We start from the raw sequence: 27924 nt of genomic DNA on the forward strand, positions 1-27924 counted from the left end.
TTCCCTCCGCACGGGAAAACTTCCCACGAGGAAACATTAACGATGGATTTCCCGAGAGGATCAATAGAGACGGTATTCTTTCTTGTTCTTTAATAAGAAGACCGATCGATAGTCTGACATACATATTCCAATTTGTTACGTTCAATATGTACAAAAATAAATTCGTATATTTTCGTTACTTAAAACTTTACGTTTTATTGTGTCGTTTGTTTTTTTACTTCGAATTAAAATTTTATTTTATCAAATATATTGATATATTTATAATAAAATTCACGTGATTTACTGAATGTAAGACAAAATAGCGTAATTTTTGTTTTGTGTCTCCGCGCAGTGCATACTGTGGAAAATGGAGTAGAAAAGGAAGAAACTTTCCAACTTTTCTTCGCAAATAGACGTTGCGCTGTGTGAGATCGATCGTCTAACGAGGAAATCGGCCAACTTCTCTCGGAGTAACAAAAAATGTGACTTTTACCTTTTTCCGACTATCCGACAACGAATTGAACTTCTCGCTAATGAAGTCGCGGAAGGCGCGACGATTCCTAACTCTTGAAATCTGTTTTAATTAGGGAAAACTCATGGGAGAGAAAGAGACCTAGGACATTTTTTTAATCAATAAATCTGTGCTTCGTAGATTCAAGCAGCTGCGATTCACATTTCTCACGGCCGTTTTCTCTCTCTCTCTCTCTCTCTCTCTTTCTCTTCTTCTTCTTTTCCTAAATAAAATTTAGACGTAATTACAACTCTACGACAAAATACTGAGATTACAATTCAGTATGTTCTCTCGTGTGATAAAAATGTGAAAGAAAAGGGAAAAAGGAGGACGTGTAATAAAAATAATTATTTTGAGATGATATAAGTTGCAGTTTGTCTTATTTTTGTTTTTTTCATTTGGTTGCGTTTTCTTCGCGTACAGGTGCATATTTCACGAAACGTAAAACACATGCGTATGAAAAGCACACTTTAGAAAAGCTCTCACGTCTTTATACACATGCAAGCTTCACACACGCACAACATTACTTACATCTTCCCTTTTTTCACATTTGTATTTGTACATCTATTATATTTATACTGTTAACCCACATTTTAGGCCGTATATTAGATATATATATACTACAAAGAATTTTACAATATAAATAACAATTTTATGTAATTATCACATGATATATTAACGAACATTATCATGATTACTAAGTAATATATCACGATTGATTTTACTTTCAAAAGAACTAGTATCAGAAATAATTGAATAACTGAACAACTTGAATAATTGAACAACTTAAGTTAATTTTTGTCTTAAATATACAAAACTTTGGCCGTTAATGGGTTAGGAGCGTTTTTTTTGGTTATTTACAACAACACTTATTGCACGCGCTTTTTTGATTATCGCCAAGTTGCAATAAATTATACACATATGTATATAATTTTATATTATATATATATATATATGTCTAAATATCTCATATAATAATATATAATAATATATACAACAGCCTCTTTGTGTATATATATATATGTATATGTATATATATATATATATATATATATATATATACATATACACGCACACACATTGCACATTGTTTTTATAAAACTGAGAGTGTCAATAACGTTTTCTGTGATATGTTTGGATGTTTTTCTCATAACAACAATCTCGTAACAATAAAGATACTTTTCAAAGAATTTTCAAAAACGTTAATTTGCAACGTTAATATTACTTTTAGTAATAACAATAATTAAAACAAAAAAATTATAGTTATATATAAGTGTATCTATATTAAATATAGACATATTTAAAACAATATTAACTTATAAAAAATATTATTATCTAAAAAAAATCATTTTTTATTAAAAGTTATTAAAAACAACTAGTTATAAAGAATTGTAAGTTCTTTCAAAATTTTTCTCTCTTTAAATGTAAGTTTTTGTTAAAATTTAAGAGAGAAGAACGAGAGTTTTCTTTTGAGAACTACTTTGTATTATACAAAGTATTCTTTCTTTCAACTTAAACTTTATAGATCGCAATTTAATATCACATAAAGAATAAAAATAAAATGTAATCTCTTCATAAAATATAACAAATATTTAATATTTGCGTAGTTGGTTCACCTGCGTATTTGTATGTTGCTAAGTCGCTTAAATCTATTCTTTGAAACCTCCTTATGCTTCAGCACCCGTAGGAGAAAGAGATCCCTATACATTTTTACATCACGATCAATTTAGTTCGTGTTCAAAGGCTATAACTTCGATTCGGTTTTGTCACTTAGAACGACTTGCTGCGATGAATTTTCGCGTTCTATACAAAGTCGGATAGCCTTCAGAATGATGTCTATCCGCCGATCCAAGGCTTCCAGATGAGGTTCCCATAAAACCGGAGTCACGGGGTCCCTCGCCATGCTCTGTCGCATAGCAGCACTTAGTGGCATGGGTCCATTGTGGAAACTGCAATCAAACATTATGTCAACAAAATGAATTTTTATAAATTATAAAAATCTCACTACACATATATTACTTACATATTATACAATAATAACATATTAATATCTAAGTTCTTAATATGATTTTTGTGTACAATTAGTCACGCAGCAACAATGTTAACAGACATCGCATTCTTTTTGCTTCAATTAAACGGAACCATATTTCATCTACTTTGTAACTTTCTTGATTTGTCGTATTTTCATGAGTTCGGAAACACTTTTCCCGTCGAGAGACTTTTTCCGCGCGCCACAAAAGTACACCGTGAAGTTGGTCGCGTCACGTGACTGCGATTAAACGCCAACGTCACGAGGTTACTTTGTCGAGTCGGTTGGTCGGTTCATCGCTCGTGCGTAACTAATCACGATCGTATTGTTTTAATCGTCTTAGCCAAAAGTTTTGCACAAACAACTACCGGGAGTGTCAAATTTATCGTCTTCTGATATAAATTACTTTGCGCCAAGTGATATCGCGAGCTCTCCGACCGGATAAAGACAAATTTTTCGGCAAAAGTAAGTAGCGCGCCTCGGAAAACGTACGCGTCGACTAAAACTACTCATTTTTTTTTATTTATTAATTATCCCGAACAGTTGCGGCTATTAACGTTTTTCTATTTGAGTTTTTCTATTCAAATTCATAATTGACACTCGATATTCGCGCATGTTTCGCGCATTAATCAAGCGAGTAATCAAATCATCGCGAGTACATCGCGGGGTTATCGAGGATCATCGAGAGATCGCCGCGGTGGATTAATCGGGACGGATAAGTGCTGTACTAGTATTTAGCATCCACAACACACATTTGGCGCTGAAGTGAGTATTCAACTTTTTCAAAGTATCTAAACACACGAACAACAACCGACAACTTAATTACTCGGAAACGTAATAAGATATAAGAATCGACGCGAATGTGTCTCTAATGTTTGTTTTTCTTCTTTTACGCCAATTTAAATCGAATTACCTCGGATTAAATTGCTATTGAAAATTGTGTTTCAAACGCGTCGATGTTGCGCGCGTCTCGTAAATATAAACCCTCCACTGTAATAAGGAATAATTGCGTAAGATTACACCGGCGTGAAATTTCTAATTACACACTTGGATCTCACCGGGTAGGTAGGTTATGGATGATCATCTTTCAGATGCATAAATCCTTTGAAAGGTGAGTCTCAGACATTTTAATTACTCGAGAAACAGAACCACCCCCTCCTCTCTCTTTCTCTCTCTCTGTGGATTATTTCGCTCTTTACATGCGTTTAATTTCGAACCTACGTAATCGCGCGCGCCTCCGCACAGCGCGAGAAAACACGAGTAAACAAAAGCCCCACGGGGATTGAAAGGCCGCTCGGTCTCCGGACTCATCCTTCCTCCTTAATCCTAAAAGAAAGTCCTCCGTGAGGACTCCCCCGTGAGTAGCCAGCCGGTGGCAAAGCAAAGTACTCCGCGAGAGTCGTCCACTTTTGCCGCCCATGTGGGCGGGATGTGTGTGCGTCGGCGTATGTGTGTCACCCCCGTATAAATAGAGTCCCGGAGTCGAGTGTCTGCTCAAGCCGATACTTTATTCATTGGCAGTCCCGTCAGCCCGAGAAGGCTTCCATTATCGTTCTGAAAGCTTCCGACCGCGTCGGTTGTTGATCTAAAAATCCACGTCGCTCTGAGAAGCGCGTCCCGGGGCTATTATCAATCCCGAAAAACCTTCCACCTCCGATATTGTTTCCTTGAGAAATGTTTGATTATTATTGGAAATCCATTTACGGTCGTAACCGCTTGTTTGTTTTACCTGATAACGTAGAAATGATTATTATTAATCAAATAGCGCGAAACAATAATGTGCGTGGAATCAGAAAATTACACCGGTTTAACCTAGTTGTTCTTTTTCTTCTTTTTTTTTTCTGCTAAGTAGCAATTCAATTTCCGTGCTTTGTTATTCGTTGAATGTTTTACGTTCGTTTTGTTGCCACTTTCGGAAACACTTCGCCGCGTGATGCTTTCAAGTGCTTCAATAATTTTACAGACAATTTATTTTTCTCGCCGTATTTGATCGTATTTTTTCGTATTATTTTTAAAAATGCTAAGCTACATCTGTTCCGTTTTATTTTCCGCTGTAATTTCGCGAACGATCGGACGATCAATGCAGATTATAAAAAACGGACCGACAGAAGAAGAAGTCACAATCAGCAGTTCACGCGACAGCGCAGCACGAAGCAATTATCCTGTAATAATGCGCTTAATGATCGATAGCTGGCTGCTTTTAATTCTGTTATACGCGCGCGCGCGCGCATCTCTCTTTCTCTCTCTTTCTTTCTCTCTTTCTCTCTCTGTTCATTTTCTATACGCTTCGATGTTTCATGTGTATTCATGTTTAAATTGACGTTTACTTACTTCTCAGAAACGCTCCAAATTGAACTCTACCTAATATAGAAATATCAAATCTACAAATGTGTGTCTGACTGGATTATAAATAATTCGCGAAATTGTATTTTATTGTTAACTGAAAAAACTCGTATATAATGCGATAACACGCGAATGGAACGTTGAAAAAAATGAGAGCAATTGTTTTGATTCGTCGAAGAATCGTTGAACCGCGCGATGGACGATGTCAGTCGATCCGCAGTCGGATTTGCAATTCAGAACAGTTGACAGTAGATTCGGGCGCCGCGAATTCGATCCCGTCGTCGTCGGAAAAAGAAAACGCGGCGGGGAAGCGTTCCCCGCGATAAGGCGGATTTCGCAATCCGTTTTATCAGAATTGCCGGGGACACGCTCGTGAATCTTCGCTTTGATGCGGAGATTCGCGTTTTTACGAGGCCGCGCGATAAATTCGATGTCCGGTCGGGCGGGCGGGCGGTATTTCGCGCGAACGCGGTGCGAAGTAGTATCGATTGTATCGAAAACGGAAAACCGATAAATAATGTCATGCGCGAGGATTAACACTAATATGCAGATTAAAACGTTACCAATTAAATCGCACGGTTTTACGTTATCGATACTGTCTGGCTGTCCGAAATCACGAAATCAGCGAACATTTGATATCTCGGCGCGATTGAACTGTGTAGATAACCACAATATACATATATATTTTGTAACGATAAATTCAATTATCGTTGGTTCTTCGATAATTGATGCTTGATATTTGGAACAATAAAGAGTTGATAATTCTTTCAATAATATTTGAACAAAAAATTCCCACTCACCGGAGTAGGGTGGCTAAAGTGGTCTGTCGGATCATGCAACATTGCAAGAGAGGCGCCAGAATGGACGTCTCGTCGTGGAAAGGCTTTCCGAAACCTCTTCCGTGATCCAGGTGTAACGTGAAAGTATCATTTCCGAAGATCCTGAACGTCTCGTAATGATGGCGATCCATATTACCCGTTAAGAAGTCGAACACCGCCATGTCCATCAGATCGAGTAACCGTCGACCCTCATCATACGGCGGGATTTCTCTCACAACGGCGCAGTAGTCGGAGTCTGCAAGTTTGCGGTGTACCCAGGACATGGTATTAATTGTTAATTAATTAATTATTCGTCCAGGAATACCGAAACTTTCAATAACAGCCGCGCGTATAGATAAGTTTGACAAACTATAGGAAAAGAGGAAAATAAAAAGTGGGCTACGAAGAGAACAAAAATTTTACATATTCGCTGATTCCACATTTTTCTACGATCGATGAAAAAATCGTGTCCGCACACGAAATTATCGTTTTGAATTCTTTACCGTGTTCCCATTGCGCCTTTTTCCGCTTGTGATAACTTCTGCGCCAAGGATGTCGCCAAGCCTTCCTGACCGCGAGGGCCTTGTCGGGCAGAAAGGCGGCGAAGCTGCCCTCGAGGGTGTCCGGGTTGCCGCAAACCGCATGTGCAGTGTCACAGTAGTAACTGCACTTTCCGTGAAAGCACAAGTTGCCGGCTGGACTGACGAAGAACGTCTTGAGCAGCTCGCCGTCGGCGATTTGATAAATTTCCGTTGTAACGTTGAGCGTTCGACCGGTCACCGGCATCGCTCTGCGAAAACCTAAGAGCCTGCAAACGTAAAAACAACATTCGTCGTCAATATAACATGAAGTTTTTGTTTCTGTTGAACGTTGTATTTCGATATAAATATAAACGTATATACATTACGTTACCTATCTAGATGAAAGGAAGCGATTTCCGCAGTGTGTCTTTCGAAATCCGTGAAGTAGAAATGATTCGGCAGAGTCTGCTGCTCCCGTGGAAATCTACGCGGTTGACACAATACATACGTTCGATTATCAATGTGACAAAACCATTTAATATTTGATACACAAAGTTGTGTACTTTGTTTCTCGTATAAATCTTTATAAACATTAATGACTGAAGTTCAGTTTTTTCTTTTTTTTTATTATAATTATAGCTTCCAGAGGGAATTTTGAAAGGATATATACGATATACGGTCTTAGAACATCCTCTATAATCGTAAGGACGATATGAACGTATTCCGAAAGAGACTCGCGTGTGTAATATTGCAGGCATTAGGCGAAATTGCTATATTGCAGAAGATTAAGGCGAATTGCAATCGATCGATATCTGTCGCGTGATTTCGTGTCCGCATTACGTATATATTGCGTAAACGCAATAACCATGTGTTGGTTATTACTATATTTTATCATTACTAGAATTTTTATCGCGCTACTTTTCACATTTTTTTTTTTTTTTTTTAATATAATCGAAATAAGTTGCAAAGCAACTAAATGTCTGTGCATATAAAAGACTTTTCTGTATTTTCTAAATAAAAAGAGTACATATATATATATATATATTTTGTATATAACAAATTTTCACTGTATATTAATTAACAAAAAGAAAAAATAGAAGAGAAACATTCGTGTGTCGTTCTTGCTCCCAAAATTAAATATAAAAGAATTCATATTGATTTCATTCATTTATTTCGTTAATTTTACGCGCGCGCCTCATTTATGCTAATAATTTATAGTATATTCTATACGACATGATTATTCATTTAGCGGATGAATTAATATAATTGAACAATACATATGCATCGATCCTAATATAATAATTGTTACAAATCCACGCTCGTTATCAGTCGCTCGTGTTGTTTGATAATTATCCCTCGCTCTTTGGCGCAATCGTTCGCAACAAAACGAGATTATCAAAATACTGTACGAAAGAGAGAGAGAGAGAGAGAGAGAGAGAGAGAGAGAGAGAGAAAATGAGCGTTTCGCTTAAAAATTATTTTAAATACAAAAACAAACATGTAACAAACTTTTAATCAACATGAAAATACTTCAGTCCGGCTTCAGACAAAATATACGATATCTTATCTGTACTGTCTCCTGATCCCATAAATTTCACCGTATGCCAATGCACAGGTGGAATACCAAGTGACAAAAAAAAAAAAAAAAAGAACACACCAAAATTATTCGCCAGGGAAGTGCAGCAAAGGGACAATGCGAATGCCCGGGCTTTTATTGGTCCCCGAGCTTCTCTCGAGGATCTCTCTCGAGAGGAGCAGAGAAAGGAAAAGAAGGACAGATGGGTAGAAAGGGAGAGGAAAGGGGAAAGAGAAGGGATGAAGAGAGAGCTTCAGGAGTTCCGCAAACTCGAGCGCGATCAAATATTTACCCGGTGATCTTGGTGCGGGTTTTACGAGCGGTATATGTATATACATATATACACACACGTAAGACAGGACAATAAGCACGAGCGTGGAGCATGAATCTCGCGACCGGGATCCGATCGACCCCTGCGGAAACAAGGGAAAAATTCACCACGCGAAAATCAAATCGATCGAGCAACTGACTAATTTCAGATCTCTCTTCTAATCGAATACATTTCCCATATCTTGTCCACTTTTTTTTGTTGTAGAAAAACATGAATTACTATGAATAATAAAACGGCAAATGCTTGCGAAAATATCAACGGAATTCTCTAGTGTACCAAAAATACGGATCATTACCTCGCGCGCGCAAGAAACGTTCCATGTAAAATATCGCGGCTCCTTCGAATATGATTACAGTCTGTAATGTGATTATACCGATAATATTGCGCGCGCGCGCGCGAATTTGATGCAAGAGAATGACGAACAAAAAAAAAATTGCCGTAACATATAAAAATAACGGTCGTATATATAGAAAGAATATACGTATCATAAAAAAAAGATGCTCTCGTCCTTTTCTCCGTAGATTGAGCAAATTTTGTCCGAGCGAGTAACGAGAGTTTATTGCGGCCAGTTCGCCATCTCGCCGAAATTCCCGCCGCCCTCGCGGGTCGCAAACTTTCCGTGGAACTTATTGGCGAACTTATTACCGGAGTTTAAGCCGGCGCGCGAGCGGCGGCCACTTATCGTGGAATCTTCGGCCCACTGGAAGTTTAAAGGGCTCGTGTGGACCAAGAGAAAAAGATAAAAAGGGAGAGAGGAAGAGAGAGACGGGCAATATGAGGCTTGTTTGAAAATTTCGCTCCTTTCCCAGATATTGCGCTGTTGCTACTTCCCTACTTGGCGCGTCCGGAGCTTTTTCGGAATGTTAACTGTTACAAAGTGACGATTGAGAATGCAATAATTGATACAGAAACGTCCGAGTTGCTCGAACAAAAATTAATACATTTTAAATTGACGTTTAAAAAAAGCACATTACTGACCTTTTTAAAAATAAACACCGAAAAGATGAGTCGAGTGATTTAAAAATTATGAATACATGCAGTAAGCTACAGAGTTGTCAGGTTTAAAAATGAAAGCGGGTCGAACGGATCAATTTCAATTGAAGTCGTCACGTCTTTGATGTGATGTCGCGCAAAAAGTCACGTGTAGTCGGAAATGTGAAACAATGGTGTGTGTGACGTATCATTTGCAAGAAAAGCGATATTTAAGAAGGGAAAAGAAGACAAGAAAAGAAAGAAGAGAACGAAGCGGCGGTGAGAGATGATGAGGGAGGAGGAAGCGGTTGCTCGAGTGTTTCTCTCACGGCACGAGGCTCGCGCTCGAGACACCACTTATGTAATTGCGCTCGTAATCCGATCCGCGTAACTTCGTCAGTGAGAAAAAAAAGACCAAGACGAGAGAAGTGATTATGTGTCCGCTTCTCGCGGCGGACGTTATCAATCTCGGCTTTTCGGGGTATCAGAGATGACTCGCGAAGGTGTTCTGGAAATTTGATTTTTATTCTCTCGACATATCTAACTTTTTTTCCAAAATCTAATATGAAATCCGATTACGAGAATAGGTACGCTTAAAAATGAAATTAATAATTCAACCGTAGCAAAAAGTTTCCTCCCGAGAGTTTCACAAAAGTTCTCCGAGAAAGTCGGTGTTTATTTATTTAACGGAGAACATTTCAAAGCGTTGCATTTTAGACCGATTTGTCTAATGCTTTGGAAGAGCAAATTGGGCGGCTCGGCGGCTCGAAAAAGAAAGCTGCTCTTGTAAATTTGCAAATAGATTATGTGTAAATTCGAGCCTGGCGATTCACCGGCAATGTTTCTCGGCGTTAATTTGGGTGCTATCGGGGCAACGTCCCGCGGGAACGTCACCGACAAACTGCCGAAGTAATTTCGCGCGCTGCCTGCCCGCCTTGCCTGCGACCCCAAGATACGCCGAGAGAACTTTGCGACACTCTGTGGTCTTGCTGCCATCATTCGCGCGAGTCGCGAAAGCTGACCTCTTCCTCGTAATTTGCACGCGATCGCTGCTAATTAACGCCATAATCACGCACATCGCCGAGTGTTTATAATAGTGATGATAATAATGATTATTATTATTATTATTATTCGATGCATATATGCGTAGTACACGCACCGTACCGATAATTATTACTGTTTTGATTACGAATAATTCACGTATGTGTTTGATACAACGTTGAATTTTGCAAAACTTATCGGTGCAAATATTTGATTGATATATCGGGTAAAATTCGAACCATCTCATATATCTCAGACGATTTAATACCGGGTCTTAAAAGAGACTGAAGAGATGGTAGCAGAAGTGTTAATTTATTTTGAGTGTACTAGTTGCGCTCTTACCGCATTGGTTTGAACAGCGCTTGCATGTTATCGCCGTAATCAATGACGAGTTTTAATTGCGTGCCGCCCTCCTTCTGAACTGCAACAAATCAAACAGCAAACGTTTAAACGTATCACGAAGTTCACTTAATTGATAAATTAAAACGTCTACGAGAAAAAACAACTCAGAAATAAATCTACATAATATATGTGATATTGATAATGTCATAAAAAAATTAATGAAGCAATTTTTATAATACACGATATTGAGAGCCAAACAATTTGTTCGGTTTTTAAATTGCTCACGTGTGCTTTAAGAAATGTGCAAGTCAATAATTTGTCGCGGACGGCGATAAATCGTCGCCGGGCAAATGAAGCATTTACCGCGTCTGCGGCACGAATTAAGTATATAATATTTACGACATTGACAGACAGTCGAGACGCGCGGGAGAGATCAATACCCGGCAAAAAACGTGACGAAATTCATGCGAGCAAGTGTTGATCGCGTTGTGTTCATCGGCAAATAACATTAGAAAAAGAAAATATTTACTTTTAATATTGCAATTAAAAATAATCTGTAAAAATAACTCGTGAAATTGAGCATAGAAATTTTGAATATTTCGTAACTTCATTGATATTTTATATATTTGCATAATTTAAAACAATTTATTCTGCATATATAGCGATCGATTTTACGTCACTTTACGTTCATATTATATCTTCCCTTACAATATTTTACAATACATACATATTTTTATAGTTAAAATTCAGTAAAATGATAAATCTCATAACTTACTAAAATAGTGTGCCAGTTTAATTGCCATCATCTTGGATAGTTAAGCTAATTAACAAGGCTAATTAAATACGTTCGTTATTCTTAATCGACGGAATTGGGGCGGAAGTTTAATTATTTCGGCAAAAGTTTTCCACTCACTTGTCTTATTATAATTTTTGATTCTTCACTTTTCTTTGTTTAACTTCGTAATATCATTATTACTTGCAATTCAAAAAGAATCGTCCGTTTCTTTCGCGCGATCTTCGAGACCATGGCACAGAGCCATAAATTATAGAATTATTACATAATTGTAACATGTAAAAGAAAATTGTATTCTGACAAATTTTGACAAAAATAGAAAATATACATATTACTTACCGACATGAAGTATCGGCTTCGTCGCCATCTCGTGGAGCAACTGGTCTACATATTTCGAGTCCGCGGGGTATAACTCCAACCTCGAGATTTGCAAGTGAAACTTTTCCAAAGTCGTGCTATTTTTCCTGAAGCAAAAATATTTTTTCCCCCTCAATACCATCTTTTTTTTTTACGTAAAATGCGCAAGATGATATACGACCAAAAAAGTTACAGTCATATAAATTTCAAACATTAAAATATTAATATTTCTTTCTTTCGAAAATAATTATTCAAAATATTTTTATACAGCCTTTTACTTTTTCAAAATATGCAATTTCACATAGAGATATCTATGTAAAACTGGCATATGGAAAGAAATATGAATTCTTCAGTTTCCGATATTTATTATAGATTGCAGTAGGTTTTAATAGCGAATTGGGCGATAACGTTTCATCGTGAAAAAAAAAGTCGAACGTAAATCGATTCTGAAAACACGCTCATGGTGTTGTAAAAATTCGCAGCAAATATTTCCGCGCAAAACGAGAACGAGCGATAAAAGGGCCATTCTCCCTTTTTATTCTTCTCTTGTTTTAATACGACACGGTAAAAGAATAAGACACGAGGAACGGTTCGAAAGAGATACAGAAAATGTTACGTGTGCATAAATACCGATATGACGTGGACATGAACACGAAAACTGTTTTTGTGGTTTTTTTCGTATAGAATTTATATAAAGAGAAAGAAAGACACAGAGAATAAAAAAAAAATATATATATATATATAACTATATGAATCGTGATACGTCATTTGAACGTACGAAGTTTCACTCGCGATCGTTTCCCCGAGATGAGACATTCCGCGAGAATAATCGTCGCAACTTTATGACGCGATATCGAGCCCTCAGGGAATAGAACGAAGGGAGACGAGGGTACATAGAGAGAGGATCAAAACCGTGAGGATCGTGAAAACATAATTCGTAGGCATTCGTTCGGCCGTTTTAAAATGCATGGAACGGCGTCCACGACGACGATAGCCTTCGACCTTCGTTTTATGATCCTAAGGGTGAGAAAGTAGTTACTCCGATATGGGAAGACATTCTTCGTTTATCTTCCTGCGTGCACGCGTAACACGCGTTCTTTCTTCAAAATGTTTCTAAATGTGCAAATGAAAAAAAAGAAAGCATCTCGCGCTAAACACAAAATTTAAATTACAAATACAACACACAGAGAAAGAGAGAGGGAGAGAAGGAGAATTTATAATAAAACTTGTAATAATAAACCATATTGCAGTTAAAATCTATACACATTGTTAACATGTATCGGTGATTGTGGAAACTTACAAATAATGGTTTTTAAAAACAATTTGTTATTAAATTCCTACTGTGAAAAAACTTCCCCAACGGCATCTAACTTAAATCAAGTAATTTACTGCCGGGCACATCGGCAGTCTTTTATTAAAATTCATCTCATGACCTTTTCGCTGCCATTCCTGGTACCCCCAACCCTATTTTCTCCTCCCAACTTAAAATCCGAGCACTTGTCGATATCCAGTTACGACGTGTTTCCAATAAAAATCCGCCACTTTCGCTAAATAAATCATCATATCGTCGCGTTGCTGAAACTTTCAGCCACGTACCGATTTTTCGATTCTTCCATCGGGTGCCGAGAAATGACAAGTAAATATATTTATAAGTAACATAATATAATGTTACACATAATTAAATTTTAATTCACATATTAATAAATTTAATTGCACTTTAATTTTTATGTATAAATACCGATTAATATTTTTTATTCTTTATCAATGTTTAATCAAATTAATTTATTGTGTTATTTTTATTAATTTCGAGGTACATGTATAAATTATCGCGTCTTCTGTATTTTAATTCACAATAGCGTTTGAGCCCTGAATAGTGGCCCAAGAATAACACGGAAAAGATTTATATCCTGCCACCCCGAGTGGTTAGTATGCCACAACGACTCCGCTATGATGCTCCTTCATCTTTCTTGAAGGCGGAAAGTTGATACGACACTTCTAGGCAAGGATTTTTCACCGTCGCGAATTATCCCCCACAGACACGTTTTTATATAAATTCATACAAAACACATACACACCAACTTTTTGTTACATATATTTTTTTTTTAAAAAGTTGGTTACTTTAAGAAAATTTGTATTCTTCAAAATTCTAATTTTGAGAGAGAGACTTTAAATGATTGTTTGTGTGTCCGATTGAGACTTAAACAAAAAATAGATTTTCTTAGACGGTAATTAAACGAGTAATTTACTTAAACCGAGTTGACTTTATCGGGGTAGTATAATAGAAACATTCTCGCGCAAGAACTGTGTGTTGGATTTCGTTTTAACTCTGAAGTGCGGTGTCTAGATCGGAAGTCAAATATTTGACTAACTATTTGACAAAATACTCGGCAAACTTACGTTTCAGATTTTGAAACATATCTGTTTACCAAAACTATCTGTTCTTCTCTCCGTTCGAAATCTAAAAAAAAACAACACGAAAAAAAGAAAGTAAATAAAATATTTAATTATAAATCAGTTGTTTAAATTTCTCAACTTAAAGCTCTAAACTTAATTTTCCCCGAACGAATTATTAAGCCTGAAGTTTCGGAAGCCGTCAAAGCCGCGAACAAACGCGACGGCTGATTAGGGATTTCATGATTAGGCCACTCTCTCTCTCTATTTCTCTTCCGGGACGCCTTCGACATCGACGGCGACGACGTCATCGTCGTCGTCGCGACGTCGTCCTGTCTCTCGAACTGCAAACCGAATCTCTAGATTGAGTTCTCGACGAACACACGTGCGAGCGAAACTAATCCGCGAATTCCTCTTCCCCGCGCCCCTTTTCGTCCTCCTTATTCCTTTCTCGATGTCGATGTCGAGAACTCCGTCGAGACTAAGTCTTAAGCCTGGTTCTCATGTATAACGCGTAGCGATCCCGAAATTAGCTCAGAAACGAGAGGTTTCCACTGGTAGTGTTATTGGATTCGCGGATACTTAGATCTCCTAGTTTCCGGAGAGTTTTCCAGAAGATTCTCGCAAATCTCGACGAATTCTTCGAGATTCCCATTAATAAAACGTGCAATTAGATAATCAAGCGATAATGAGAGTGTTCCTACGCTCGTTTGCCGCGCCTCTGATGTGACTAAGACAAGCGCGCGCAACCGGAAATGTAATCAGAAGCGGGAACGCACGCGGAGGATACGAAGGGGGTGTGCAAAAATATAAACGGCAAACCGAATTAATGCGAATTGCGCGCATGGACAAGACGTAATCAGTCGCGGCGTGTACACATGAAAGGCTGACCTAAGCCTTCGTTATTGCACATGCATGCGTCCGTGAAATTGCATTAGTGATCGCGTGCATATTGAGAACGAAAGCGAACGAGATTGTACACGCTGTCCCCCGGCGTAATTCGTTAATACGAACACGTACCAATAAGCCGGCGATCTTTGAGTTTGCGAATTTATTAATTTATTAAATAAATAAAAAAACTATATGTAATATATTTAATCAATATATAGAGGAAAGATAAAAAAATGAATATAAATATACATATATATATATATATAAATATTTACTAAAATGAAAATAAATTGTGAAATAACAAGATTATATAAATACGCGTAACTACTCTTTTTTTCTAAAATAATTTATTAAATAACGTTATGTTTTTAATGTAATTCAATTTTTTTATTTAAGTACACGGCGACTTTTGTTTTTTTTTTTCAAAGTTTTCTGAGAACCGAATGCGCGATCTCTAGTAGAATTTCCTGCCGAATAAAGCGATTTTATATAGTTTTCCGGAAAATAACGCGGTCCACGTCAAGAGATTCTCAAGTGACGTCCATCCGTCCGTTGCTGCGATGCATAATGCATACGATGCACTTTCTCACGTGATCTCGCCACGGTGGGAGGAAATATCACCGCAACGCCACCGGAGAGAATATCAATCCCGTGAGAGGATATCAATGGCGAATCGCGGATTCCGAGATGTCACTTCCTCAATTCGTGAATTCTATCTCCCGAATATACGTGTACACGCGCGCCGATTTCTGCCGCCCAATCTGTTCCTGCACTTTTTATTTTAAATCAGTTGTAATACAAATTTTCATTCAAAATAAAGCGACACAATTAATTATTACTATACGTATATATGTATATTCGCTCAACTTTATTAAGTTTAAAAAAATTGTCTTCTTTTATAGCGTGTATTCATAGTAGAGTGCAGATTGTGAAAGAACGTTTAGCAAACTATGATTAGCGTTGACCGACTTTTTTAGCGATTTTAATTATTTCAAGTACTATTATTATTCTTTCACTCCTTGTTATTGATGTGGCTCATATCTCGCAATATGACGATATTGCGCACCGTAAAAATTCTTAAATCAAAACGTCATTAGTACAAAAAGAGATATATATATATGTATATATTTATATAATATATAAGATATAATAAATATAATAATATACATATATAAAACAAACATTATACGTAACACTTATAAGACAAAGCTGAGAAAATTGCTGAGAAAATTGCCGAGCCTGTAAAATTAAATAGAAAAGCAAGCTGCGTTTTCGCACGAATACAAGTGCACACATACGCGAATTGTCAATGACGGCGGATACGATACACACAAGTGTGAAAGGAGAGCTTGCCGTTCCCGGTGAAATAATTTAGCGACCATACCTCACACTCACGTCTCGAGCAGGTGAATTCAGGTGACAGGAAGCGTTGTTGCAAGGCGTATTTAAATCCTTTAAACGTCGTTTTCTAGTGCCTTTTTCTCTCCGGCTAGCGTCGAGAGACACAGTAGATATAAGAGAGTATATTTTAAGAACAGATCTTACGCGCAGAAAAAGAGAGAGAGAGAGAGAGAGAGAGAAAGAAAGAGCAGATAAACCAAGTCAAGAATCTCAAGTCTCTTTTTTTTCTCTTCTCATATTTGACGAAAACGTGATTATGAGCGGTATTATATAATACTATTATATTCTCTTTCTCCGAGATGTACCAAAAGAAGGTCAATTTAAATTTGCATGACACGATTTTCACCATTTTGCACTCAATTATCGAGACGTTAATTCTTCGAACTCAATTTGCTCACGTTTCAAACGAAGAATATGGCAGACGTCTTTGAAACGAGTTTCGCTCGTAATATCGACCACGTTGTCGTCGCGACACGAAGTGTGTTGCAAGAGAAACGTTGGCATGCATTTCCCTTAGGGTTACACCGTGTAAACGTTATCGTGTAACAACCATAGTCGCGCTATCAGAGAGGCTACAAGAGGCCGTGACCCCGTCGCTGAGGGAATAAGTCATTGTTTTGCGTAACAATAGCGTGACCGTTCTCTCTCGTCGCTCTATTTCATTTAATTGAACTTTTATCGTTAAGCAGGTTCTTGTCCGAAAAGTTTAAGTATCGGTCATTAAGCGCTTTTGTTTTTTCTTCAAACTTCACTTCATTAATAACACATTATTATCATCTTGACAAAAAGCGATCTAAATGAATAAAAATTACGACTGTTGGAATATATTGATTCACACAAACACGTACATATACACACACATACATATATATTGCTAAACAGACTTATTGTGGTGCACACAAACGTACTTTTCAGCTTATCAAAGACGATATAACACGCTTTCAGTCGAGAGAAACGAAATTTTTCGACGGAAAAATGTTATCGACTTGGCCGGTCGCGTACGTGATCATTTCCGTGAGAATTTTTGCGCGAATTACGATACGCCATCAAGTGATGAAAGGATTAAAAGATTGAAACTATTATATAAAAATAGTCGTCGATTGTGTGCACACTCTCTGTTCTACGGACAATCTTCTCCAATTCGTAAAAAAATTTTTCGTTATTTTAAATTTAATTTCTTTCTCACATATTTGTATTCTGCAACAAGATAAATTACTACTTTTTCGGATTACGTTTTTGTAAGTCACACACATTCGATGCCAAGAAAAAAAAGATGCAAACGTTAAGACCCTAATTTTTCGAAAGCGCGAAAGTGTCTTCGATCGGCGATTTTGTGCGCAAATAGGGAATATGATTGGGAAAAATCGTTGGCCGTGAATTTACGAAGTTTTCCACAGAAAAATTTCCCGGTGTTCGTCCCATCGGACCGATCAGAAATAAAAACGCCGAACGCACGGTACTGCCGCGAGACACGATGCCGTAAACAAGCGAGGATAGAAATTATAGATGAGCCGAGGCGGGGTAAACAGGCGGCACAGCACGAGAGCCGAGAAAATGGCTTTTCCCCGGGAGAGAAATGCGTCTCCGCGCATTTTCCAGAGCGGAACGACCCACGGTCCACGGTCCCTCTTCCCTGTGTTTCTTCCTCTTCTTTCCCCCTTCTTCTGACCTCTTCGAGATCTAATTCCTCTTCTTTCTAACACACGTATGAAAGTGAAAGACTGTCTTCGTACACATATATACACATTTTGGAACAGATAACATTATGTATATATTGAAGATAAGATGAGAAAATGTCAAAAATATTGGGATTTATGAAACTCGAACAAAAATTCAAATTATTGGAAGAAGTGGAGAAAGAAAACTTTTTCGCGGGAATGTGTATCGTGTGATTCGAAATGTGTATCTCTTGTGTGTACATATCTTCGATTATTTTGAGATGTCGTAGTCTTTCTCTTTCTCTTCCTTTCTCTCTCTCTCTCTTTCTCTCTCTCTCTCTCTCTCTCTCTCTCAATATTGGTAGAAGCAAAATCAATTTCCCATGTTTCTCTTTGCTTTAATCCCGATCGCGTATGACAATTTGGACAGGCAAAGCGGGTGCGCGAGAGAACAGGCAGTTCTGTTTGCCGGAAACTGACCAGACAGAGAGTCTGCTATTGACCTAATTTCGGCTCATTGTGTATAAACCGAAACTAACCAAGCGAAGATCCGGCGATCTGCGAACTCCATAGATCCCCTCTCCCCCCTCCGCGTATGTGCACGTGTGACGACAAGCGGTACGTAAACACGAAGTAAGAAAGCACGAGATCGGTGAAGCGGATCTGTAAATGATCGATAATGTAGACTGTGACAGAATTATACAGACTGAATTTCCTGTGTGAACTTTGCGGTCAGTTCGCTTTGCTGTTGCTTCGCGTGTGCGAAAACGTCATCGATTCGATGTAACGTAGCTAACAGTAACTGAAAATGTTTAAGACGCTCAATGTACGAACGTCTCGACATTCGTCTATCGGTCGTTAAATTTATCTTTCTTATTTGATAAGCCGTGATAAGAGGCGACGTGCTTGTTGACGACATCACCGATCGACCGTATCATTTAATTCCGATAACAAGCGTGTCTGCTGGTTTTAGAATCTTCAATAATTAATATTGAGACGATAAATTAAAATAGCACTTCGCGTTACAATAGAAAATTTTATGAAATATTGAGATTGTTTTCTTTCTTTACCTTACGTAATATATTTCATATAAAAAAAGATTGTTAATTAATTTCATCGCAAACTTCGTACTTTTTCTTTTAATTTGTGCTTTCGTACAAAAAAAAATGTCTTCCTAATTAGTGTGATTTTCTTTTAACCTGTTGAGGAATTCATTCATTATACAAAATGAGTTGAACGTCGCAAAAAGTTTGCGACAGACATCGACGCGACCCAATAACCGTGACACGATTTTTCCCGTCGTCGTGGCTTTTCCCGTTGCTCGTTTCTACATCCTCGCGTGTGAATTCGATTGTTCCTCTCGCGCCAATAAATTCGCGCGCATCCGCAATTGGCCGGAACGGACTTTCGCGATGTTCTTGACACACGCGACGACGGAGAAATATTATATTTCCACCACGTACATTACGAGAAATATCAAATTCACTGCATGTACAAAATATTATATAGCGAACACCATTAAACTACTATTGATTTCATTTATTACACGGATGATTAAATAAGTAGATTGCGTTAAGAAGATTGAGAGAAATATATATTCTTGTATATTTTTTCTTATATAAATGTAGAAATTTAAAATATTTTTCAAAAACACGTTCGCATCGGTCGCGCGATTTCTTTCACCGGTCGATTCGATTTAATAAATTATTTTAGTTCCGTGACGGGCAATATATATATTTATATGTATGTATAAATGCACGTATGTACCAGTCAAATGTACAACTGGTATTTCCAGTACGTCCAGTTCCGTGGATACGATATAATCCTGTTTATCTCTGCGCATGTCGCAATTATATAACTGTGTGTCCGATGGATAATTGACCGAGAAAAACCGGCATCATAGGTAATATACATTTCTATACAATGTGTATATGTACATATAAATATCGTGTACATATAATACCGTGCGATTTTTATGACGTGTTAATAAAACTCGTTGCTCGGCGAAAAATGAAAGACGACGGTTTTATAATTAAGTCCCGTATCGATTTCGTGTTGTTTTCTTTGTCAAAAAATATTAGTTTTATGTTCGTGCGATTAGCTCGTATAGAATAGCGAGACCGCAACTTTTGTTTTTACGATCGCAGCGCTCGTTAGAAATGCGATCGATTGAACGTACCGTGAAACGCATTAAATATGAACACGCGATAGTTGATTAAAGGCTCATTTTCAGCTTGCTCGGCAGGTGAAAGAGAAATACATACATATGTTTCGATAATATATGTAAATAATAATTATGTGAAAAAAATCTTATCCGGTTACGTCACACAAAAATAAATGCTCAAATTACATAAATTGAATTATTTTGCACGAATTGAGTACGTTACATTCGATATATCCCTTAACCGCACTAATTTATTACTTTCGTACGCTTTCAATTATGTCTCTAAGGTTAACATGGCAGCAATGCAAATGCATCATAAATCATGTCGCACCGAGAAATGCGGCAGCTCCGCCGAACCGTGTGACGTTTAATGATCGCTGGCGCGTTACACTTTTCTTGGCAACAATTAAATTTGCGAGTAACGCAGAGGCAGATGCGATGGCGGAAAAGTGCCTACCTGTTGCATCGTCGGATCGTCGTGGAAAAATATCCGGAGAACGATCGCGGAAAGAGTTTTTTTTTTTATTTAATTTGCTTGTACATGTCGCAACTTAATGTGTGATTCGTGTTAAAATAAATGAAATCGAAAAAAAACCGAAGAAACTGTGTCAAGAGACACTTCAGACAAGCGTGAGTATCGGGTAAATTTGATATACGAGGTTCAGCTTTCCGTGGACGGAATTTTATCGTGCGATCTAATCTGCCGACTTTCGCGTTTCAATAGACGGCAATTATATCTCGCAGCGCTGGTGCTAAATCGACAAGATGACGGCGATTTGATAACGCGCGTGTATTTTTTTTTCTTCTCGTTTCTCGACATCGGTATTGTTCCGTCCCCTCTCTCCGATCGAGATCATTTCCGATCCCACACACGAACGTGTCCATTCCGCGAGAGAGCGTGAGAGTTTTTTTCACCGCCACCCGTTAGACGCTCTAAATTTCCGAGATAGCTTATCCCCCGCTCTTCTTTTAGCCTCAAATGTTTGAGACGCATCTCCCTTTTATGCGCCTCTCCCTATGCACTTCTGCGACAAAATGGCCTATTGAGAAAGTTTCAAAGCCCTGAAAAGTCGGGCGGTGTATACACACTACTTTCTTCCACCACGATAAACCGCGCGCGGCGCAGATGAGCCCAAAGGCGCCATTTTACCGCATTCGAAATACCGTTCATCAGCCAATGGTTTCAACACACATCTATTAATAAAATCAATAATATCGTTTCACACTGATTTACAAATTGTTAGCTTGGCGTAATTTCACATTACGGTGATCACAACTTTTAATGATCAATTAATTATTTACACGGTCAATATCGCGGGCGGGTGTGCGGATATTTTTGCAAACAATCATAATCAAGAGGCAAAGCAAACAAGTAAACAAGCATTATAGATACATTAGAGTCGACAATTGTTAATGAAGTTGACAGATTTTAATGACAATTTAAATAGTAATTAATTTCTACATACGTGTGTGTAATATGCAAAATTATAATTACGCAAGTTGAACTTTGTGAATGCGGAGAGATTGTTTATGCGATGAAATTTTTGAAATTTGTCACCGTCTGCGGCGACTGCACAACTCGCATTCCGAGAATCCGCGCCGCAAGGTGACACGAGAGATGACGAGAAACGCTAACATAACACACGATGAGTGGACATATGCTGATGACGCATTTCCCTTCGTAATCCGCCATGATTCAACGCGATCTGCTTATGCACGCGCGTAACATGACAATATAAAGTTTCTAGAAAATGCGATGTTCAAAGGGAAATCTCGTAATCTCTTATAAATTTTCATTACGAGATTCTATATAAAATTCGTCCTCAAGTTTGTTAACGCAATAAAGTCCGTTTGAAAATTAATGTCAACGAAATGCGATTATCTATATTTGTCTTTCTCGCTGCGAAAATTAACCCGACAAAACTTAGCACATCTGTAAAAGGTCAAGTAATTACGGAAATTAATGTCGGTGTGTGTCCGTCGATTTTCGCAAGGTGTGATATACGTATGTTGAGAATTAATTTGTTTCGCATCTGTCCGAGTTTTATCGAACACGCGCCATTTCTGCGCGTTTATATCTGCCGTAATTACATGTCATCGCGGAAACGGGACGTCGCCGCGACTGCAATCATCGCGCTTCCGTTATCGTCATGTAATCACACACAGTCTCAATGTAGCGGAAACGAAAAGCGACCTTCACAGCGACGTTCACGCTTATTATCAACAAAAAACCGCCCTTGAATCTTATCGCGAGAAAGAAACAGTTTTGATCTTCGGGATCTCGACACACATCTCAGGGAAGCAGAAATATCCCATTTACTTTCGTATTTGTATAGAACGTTCCGTCGCGTTTCCCCGCAGCAGGATTTCCCGCCCAAAACTACTATCGTTAGAATAAAGACGTGTGAGGAATTATATGATCCGCGCGCGCGGAACAGAGACGGAAGTGAGGTCGAATGGATCCAACACAACGGGCTTTGTGCGCGCTCGCTGTTCTCCACCCCTGCGCGCGCGCGCGCCCGCGCGATTATAACGAAACGTAATTCCACAACGTTCCACGAAGGCGCCATGGAACATCGTGCACCTGTACCAACAACACTTCCGCCGTACGTGTGTACACGCAAATGGTATACACACGCGCGTCGAGATTACGTATGTTCGTCCCGACTGTCATCGGTATAATTACGTTTGCAAACGGCAAACGCACTCGTGCATGCGCCGCCGACTCGCATCCCGCAACGCCTAAAGCCGCGCTCACATCGGACGCGAGAATCACACTCATGTACGTGCAGTATAGCAGAAATTGTCAAAAAATATATATTTCAAAAATATATATTTTTTATTCGGGACAAATCACACACGACTAACGAATCATCTCTGTGAGAGAGGATTAAGTAAGAAATTAAAAATGTTTTCTTCTTCTTTCTTCAGGACATCGTTTTGTTCCGATCGATATCTGCAATACATTTTCTCTCTCTCGTTGTGATGTTCTTGCGTGGATACTCAAAACGCGTTTAACCACCACGAAGTTATAATTTTAATGTTAAATATCATTTTTTTTTTCTCATAGTTTCGCCAGGATGAGATCTTGTGATTGATAGCCGCGTTAATTAGATTAATTAGATACCGAGTGACATATAATAAAAGTGTTAACAGAACTTGACACAATTAAGTGTCAACTTTGCTTTTTTTCACAGGTGATTCGTGATGATTAATGTGTGTAATAAATTTTTGCGATATTATCTTAGATGGTTTTATATTTACCGACTCTGCCACTCACCTCGCTGCCATCTTTCTCACGTTTGCGATCGTCGGATTATATGCGTGATCTTCTCCACTGACTCTCACCACCCCTTCGTCAAAGTTCGCCCCGAACTTGTTCACCACCAATCCCACCAAGTCCGCGAAGTCGTCGTGCTTCTTCATCGTTGTCGTGGGCGGTATCGTCTCGCTTTTCCCAGATTTTTCAACGACCGGCGTTGAATCGCTATTCGCCTGCTCTCGGCTGCCATTGGCACGCTGCAGGAACTTCCGGCGGAAGTTGTTGTAGACGGTGTCGGCGTCTGGCGGGTCACCGACCCTGACGCGAGCGTGACTCGGGGTCAGATGATGGCCGCTGTAGCCCAGATCCATCTGCAGGTCCATCACCAGCAACAGCGTGAACAGAATGGCGAACGCGCTCAGACCGAGTACCACCTTGTCGCGGATGCGGATAAGTTTGACGATCAGTTTCATCTTGAAACTTTTGTGGGATCTTTTGTCGGGCAATCCGCTTCTCTTCTCACCTTTCGGTAATCTCTGCTCAATTAGCGGCAGCCGTAGATCACTCGATTGACGATCTGCGGGACTGGAAGACTTCTGAATCAGTCGTGGGTTGTACAAAGATTCAATACTGTTGATTATCTTCAAGGGTAAACTTCTGATGTTTATCTTAGTGGATACACTTGTCAGAATATTTTCGGAATCTTTTATCGTGAGAAGATCAAGTTTTTTTAATTCTTCATTGGATTTTTCAATCTCAAAGAGCGGGGTTTTTTCCGTAGAATTGTTTACTTTAATAACTAGATTCTTCAAGTTCTTCGTGGAATTTTCTTCTTCGAGATCCGAACGCTCCGATACATCTTCAATGGATTCCGCGCTGGTTTCCGAATTTTCTTCGAAAATATTCACGATATCTTCGCCGCGAGAGATCTCAAAGATCGGAATACACTCTTCCGCTGGTTTCGCGATCGACTGACGTTTCGTATTGCATGTCGAATCCACCAGTCTGCATTTTGTGCCGACCGACGAATCGTGTTTATCAAATGACCTGCTGTTATCGGGCTCTGACGACCTTCGACCCGGCCGGTTCTCCTCCGGCGGAGGCGATCGCTTCAGCTTGTACACACTGTTGCGTTCTATTCGCACCTTCTCCGATTCCTGAAGAGTTTCTCGAGAGTCTGTCGACGGAAAATAACGTTTATGAACGATCGAAGATTGATAAACATCTGTTGAATCGCGTCTGGCTTGTTTGTGCCTTAAAGGTCGCACAGGCGCTGCCTGATCATCACCAATACTTGAACAGAAATTCTTCAATGAAGAGTTCTTCAACGAAGGGTCATTCTGAACAATTCTTTCTGTCGATTGCAATAATTCTTTTCCTTTTTCAGCCGAAGAAATACCTTTCGCAGCTAAAGAATAAGAATTTTTCATCAACAAATGACCGTTCCGAATAATGTTTCCTATCAATTGCGACGATGAGTCTTCATCGCAAATGTCTTCTTCTTTTTCAGCTGAAGAAGTGACTTCCCTAACCGGAGATCGAAGATTCTTCGTCCGCGAAGACTTTTCTTGGACGTTTTTATCTATTAGTCGCGACGGCGGACTTTCAGGAATGTTTTTCTCTTTCCGAACTAAAGAAGAAAGATTCTTTGTCAACGAATTATCCTGGACAGTCCTATCTGTTATTTGCAATTGCAAATAATCGGGAATGTCTTCTTTCTGCGATAACAAGGAACTCTGTACGGTCAATTGCGAACTTTCTTCAGAATTTTCCTTTACCAAAAATATTTTTTCTTCAAAAATATCTCTTGATATCTCTAGATTCTTATGAATATCTCTTTTCGTCAATTGCATCAGTGGATCAGTCAAAGTATTTTTTTTCAAACTGTCGTCATTTTTCTTTATCGAACGTTGACTCTCTTGAAGATCGTTTCGTGTTAGATTCTCCCAGGATAATTTAGTTTCTCCCACAATTTTTTTCGTCGCTCGCGATGTCTCATTAAGTAAATGTTTCTTCAGTAGATCTTCTCCGATGTTCTTCTGCGTCTGTAATAGTTCATCGGAATCTGTTTTTGGCAGTAGGAAGCTCTTGTCAACGTTTTTATTGGTCCCTTCTTTCTTCGGATACGAAAGACTGTCCTGATAATTATTCTTCACTAACGTTGCGTCGCTTCTTTCGACTGATAGCGCTTCTTCTCGAGCGTCACTCTTCAGCAACAACGAATTATCCTGAATTTCCTGCTTCAGTGGCAGTGAACTTCCCTGAACATCTTCCTTGTTCGCTAATAATCGATTTCGCTTCTTGCTATTTTCCTCTAAACTTCTCTTCGTAGTTTCTTCTTCTGATATTAAAGCCTGATTGCCTTTATTGACTAACAGTAATGCTTCTTCTCGAATATCCTTCTTTAATGACGAAGAATCTCGCTGAACATCCTTATTCCGGTAAATACTCTTCTTTAGCAGCAGTGATTGACTCTCCTTGATACTCCTCAACAACTTATCGCATCCCTCACTGACATTTTCTCTCAGCACTTTCCTGAAGAAACCTTCCGCTCTGCCGAGTACTTCTTCAGTACGATTTACTTTCCTATTGTCGAGCCCTTTCAACGGGCAGTCAGGTCTGTTTGTTATCCTCTTTCCGAGTTTTTTTAAATCTTCATCATCCTCTTCGTCCTCGGATCTAAATCCTTCGCCTTTCGATCCCCTGCGTAACGATCTCGATCTCTCGTGCAACCCCTCACAATCGCGCGCGCTATCTGTGTATATCGGGCGGTCGGAAGTTGCTGTCGCGTTGCTGCAGTCTGCACTTCCGGAACATCTCCCGTCGGCCAGAGCTCGGGATAATCCCAAAGGATGATCCGGCGTCGCGACGCGCCGGCGTCTCCAACGAAAAGATACGATAGATCACTTGACGCGCTCCCGATTGCACTTTCGTCGCACTCGCAAGAACGCACCGAAAAAAGTATATCACTTGTTTAATTAAGCGGATGAGATTTAATGAACGAAAAGATTATCTGGATCTCGAGAAGCACGCGCGGTAATGCGACGTTCTGCGCGTCCTCGTCTTCGCCTCGTCTGAAACAAAAAACGAACGCGAAGCTGTTGTGAAACTGATTAATACTACGTTCGCATACAAATTGCGATTTAATCGCATTTCTTATTTGCAATATTACATACAATTTAGTGTTATATATATACTCATTACAATTCGTCATATCATACTTTATTATATAGAATTTACGTTATTTGTTTCTATTTTTTTTTCTCCTATATAAATTTCCTCACACATGTTGCGCAATTCTCTCTCTTTATTAAATCCGAGAGATTTTAGAAAATTGTTGCGGCATACAATCAACATTCTTTTAATATCATTATCAACATTATTATTATTATCATCATCATCGGTACCGCCGCGTATATGTGTGTACATTATTATTATTACGCCGACGCGCAACGTGTTGCATCGTGAGTTTTATACGGATGCGTCGTGATACATCGCGCGCGCGGTCCGACGCATGTAATTCAAGTCGATAACAAGACTAGCCAGTGTTATTTTTATACGGCGCTGCGCATCCGCTGTGTTTTTACATGGTTGTATCGTCACGTACGCGAACCACACATGTCCCTTTGATATTTATTTATATCGTGTTCTAGAGTGTGAAAATCGGATAAACGCGTAACGCGTGACGTAACGTATGGTCGACTTACCTTTATCCTCTTTTAATCATACTGCGGCTCAACGCTTATCATTCAGCGTAGTCTACGACATATTATACGTAATCAGACACATTATACGTAACAAATATTCTTAACGCAATTAAAATTCTCCAATGGTAGAGAAAATAGTTGATTTACTATAAAAAATAGTTTGCCATTTACAGTTTTACTTAAAATTTTATGAAATAATAAAAATTTTCTCGACGAAATTATAGCGGCATAAATTTCGACGTAATTGTCGACATTTGAACATTTTGCTTGGTAATGCTGATATCGTCGAATAGTTCTCGCATTTAGCAGTTTCAATTCTCCTAATTGCTAATTAATTAGCGAGTGCTTATTAGAAGGCAAAGGGCCGGGGATCGGTGGTTGTGTGAAATACCATTCGGAAAGCTTCATATATTATTTCGCGAAAGCGATCACGTCTCCGAATATGCGACGGGGGAGAATAAGGGTTTTATAGACCCTCGCGTGTGCGCGCTCTTTTCTCCCGAGCGCGGAAGAAACGTCAATGGCCGTATATACACGGTATCTTTATTATATCGGAATTGTGAGACGCGCGGAATTTCAATGGTACCTTCAGCTTCGATGCAACAACCCCCAGACGCCATCGACTTTTACAACGAGACCTCGACTCGTATTACACGATGTAAGTGCCTGTTCGGATCGCAGATTCGAGCGAAACGACCGGACAAAGATCACCGATATCTCGACCCGATAAATATTGTTACGTTCGCGGCGCACGAAGCCGTTCTCGAGAGACGCCGATACTCGCGTGCGCGGACGCGGCAATGACAAAGGCGCACTTTCTTATAAACACACTTTATT

The 27924-nt window shown here is 38.9% G+C and overlaps 1 protein-coding gene across 3 annotated transcripts in view; it reads right to left on the minus strand.

Annotated features, from left to right (window-relative positions):
- Window positions 1–1847: 1847 nt before the first annotated feature.
- LOC109855142 (extracellular serine/threonine protein CG31145) overlaps window positions 1848–27924 on the minus strand; it is a 52882-nt gene continuing 26805 nt past the window's right edge. For all 3 annotated transcript variants that reach the window (XM_020429017.1, XM_020429016.1, XM_020429018.1), the window contains 7 exons: window positions 23399–26454; window positions 11596–11720; window positions 10464–10542; window positions 6593–6685; window positions 6184–6488; window positions 5663–5936; window positions 1848–2439 (listed from right to left, as the gene is read on the minus strand). In XM_020429017.1, the coding sequence (XP_020284606.1) occupies window positions 2235–2439; window positions 5663–5936; window positions 6184–6488; window positions 6593–6685; window positions 10464–10542; window positions 11596–11720; window positions 23399–25233 (2916 nt within the window). In that variant the 5' untranslated portion in view covers window positions 25234–26454 and the 3' untranslated portion in view covers window positions 1848–2234. The remainder of the gene's footprint in view (window positions 2440–5662; window positions 5937–6183; window positions 6489–6592; window positions 6686–10463; window positions 10543–11595; window positions 11721–23398; window positions 26455–27924) is intronic.

Source organism: Pseudomyrmex gracilis, unplaced genomic scaffold (genome assembly GCF_002006095.1).
Source record: "Pseudomyrmex gracilis isolate BER0280 unplaced genomic scaffold, ASM200609v1 scaffold_82, whole genome shotgun sequence".
NCBI classification, from domain to species: Eukaryota; Metazoa; Arthropoda; class Insecta; order Hymenoptera; family Formicidae; genus Pseudomyrmex; species Pseudomyrmex gracilis.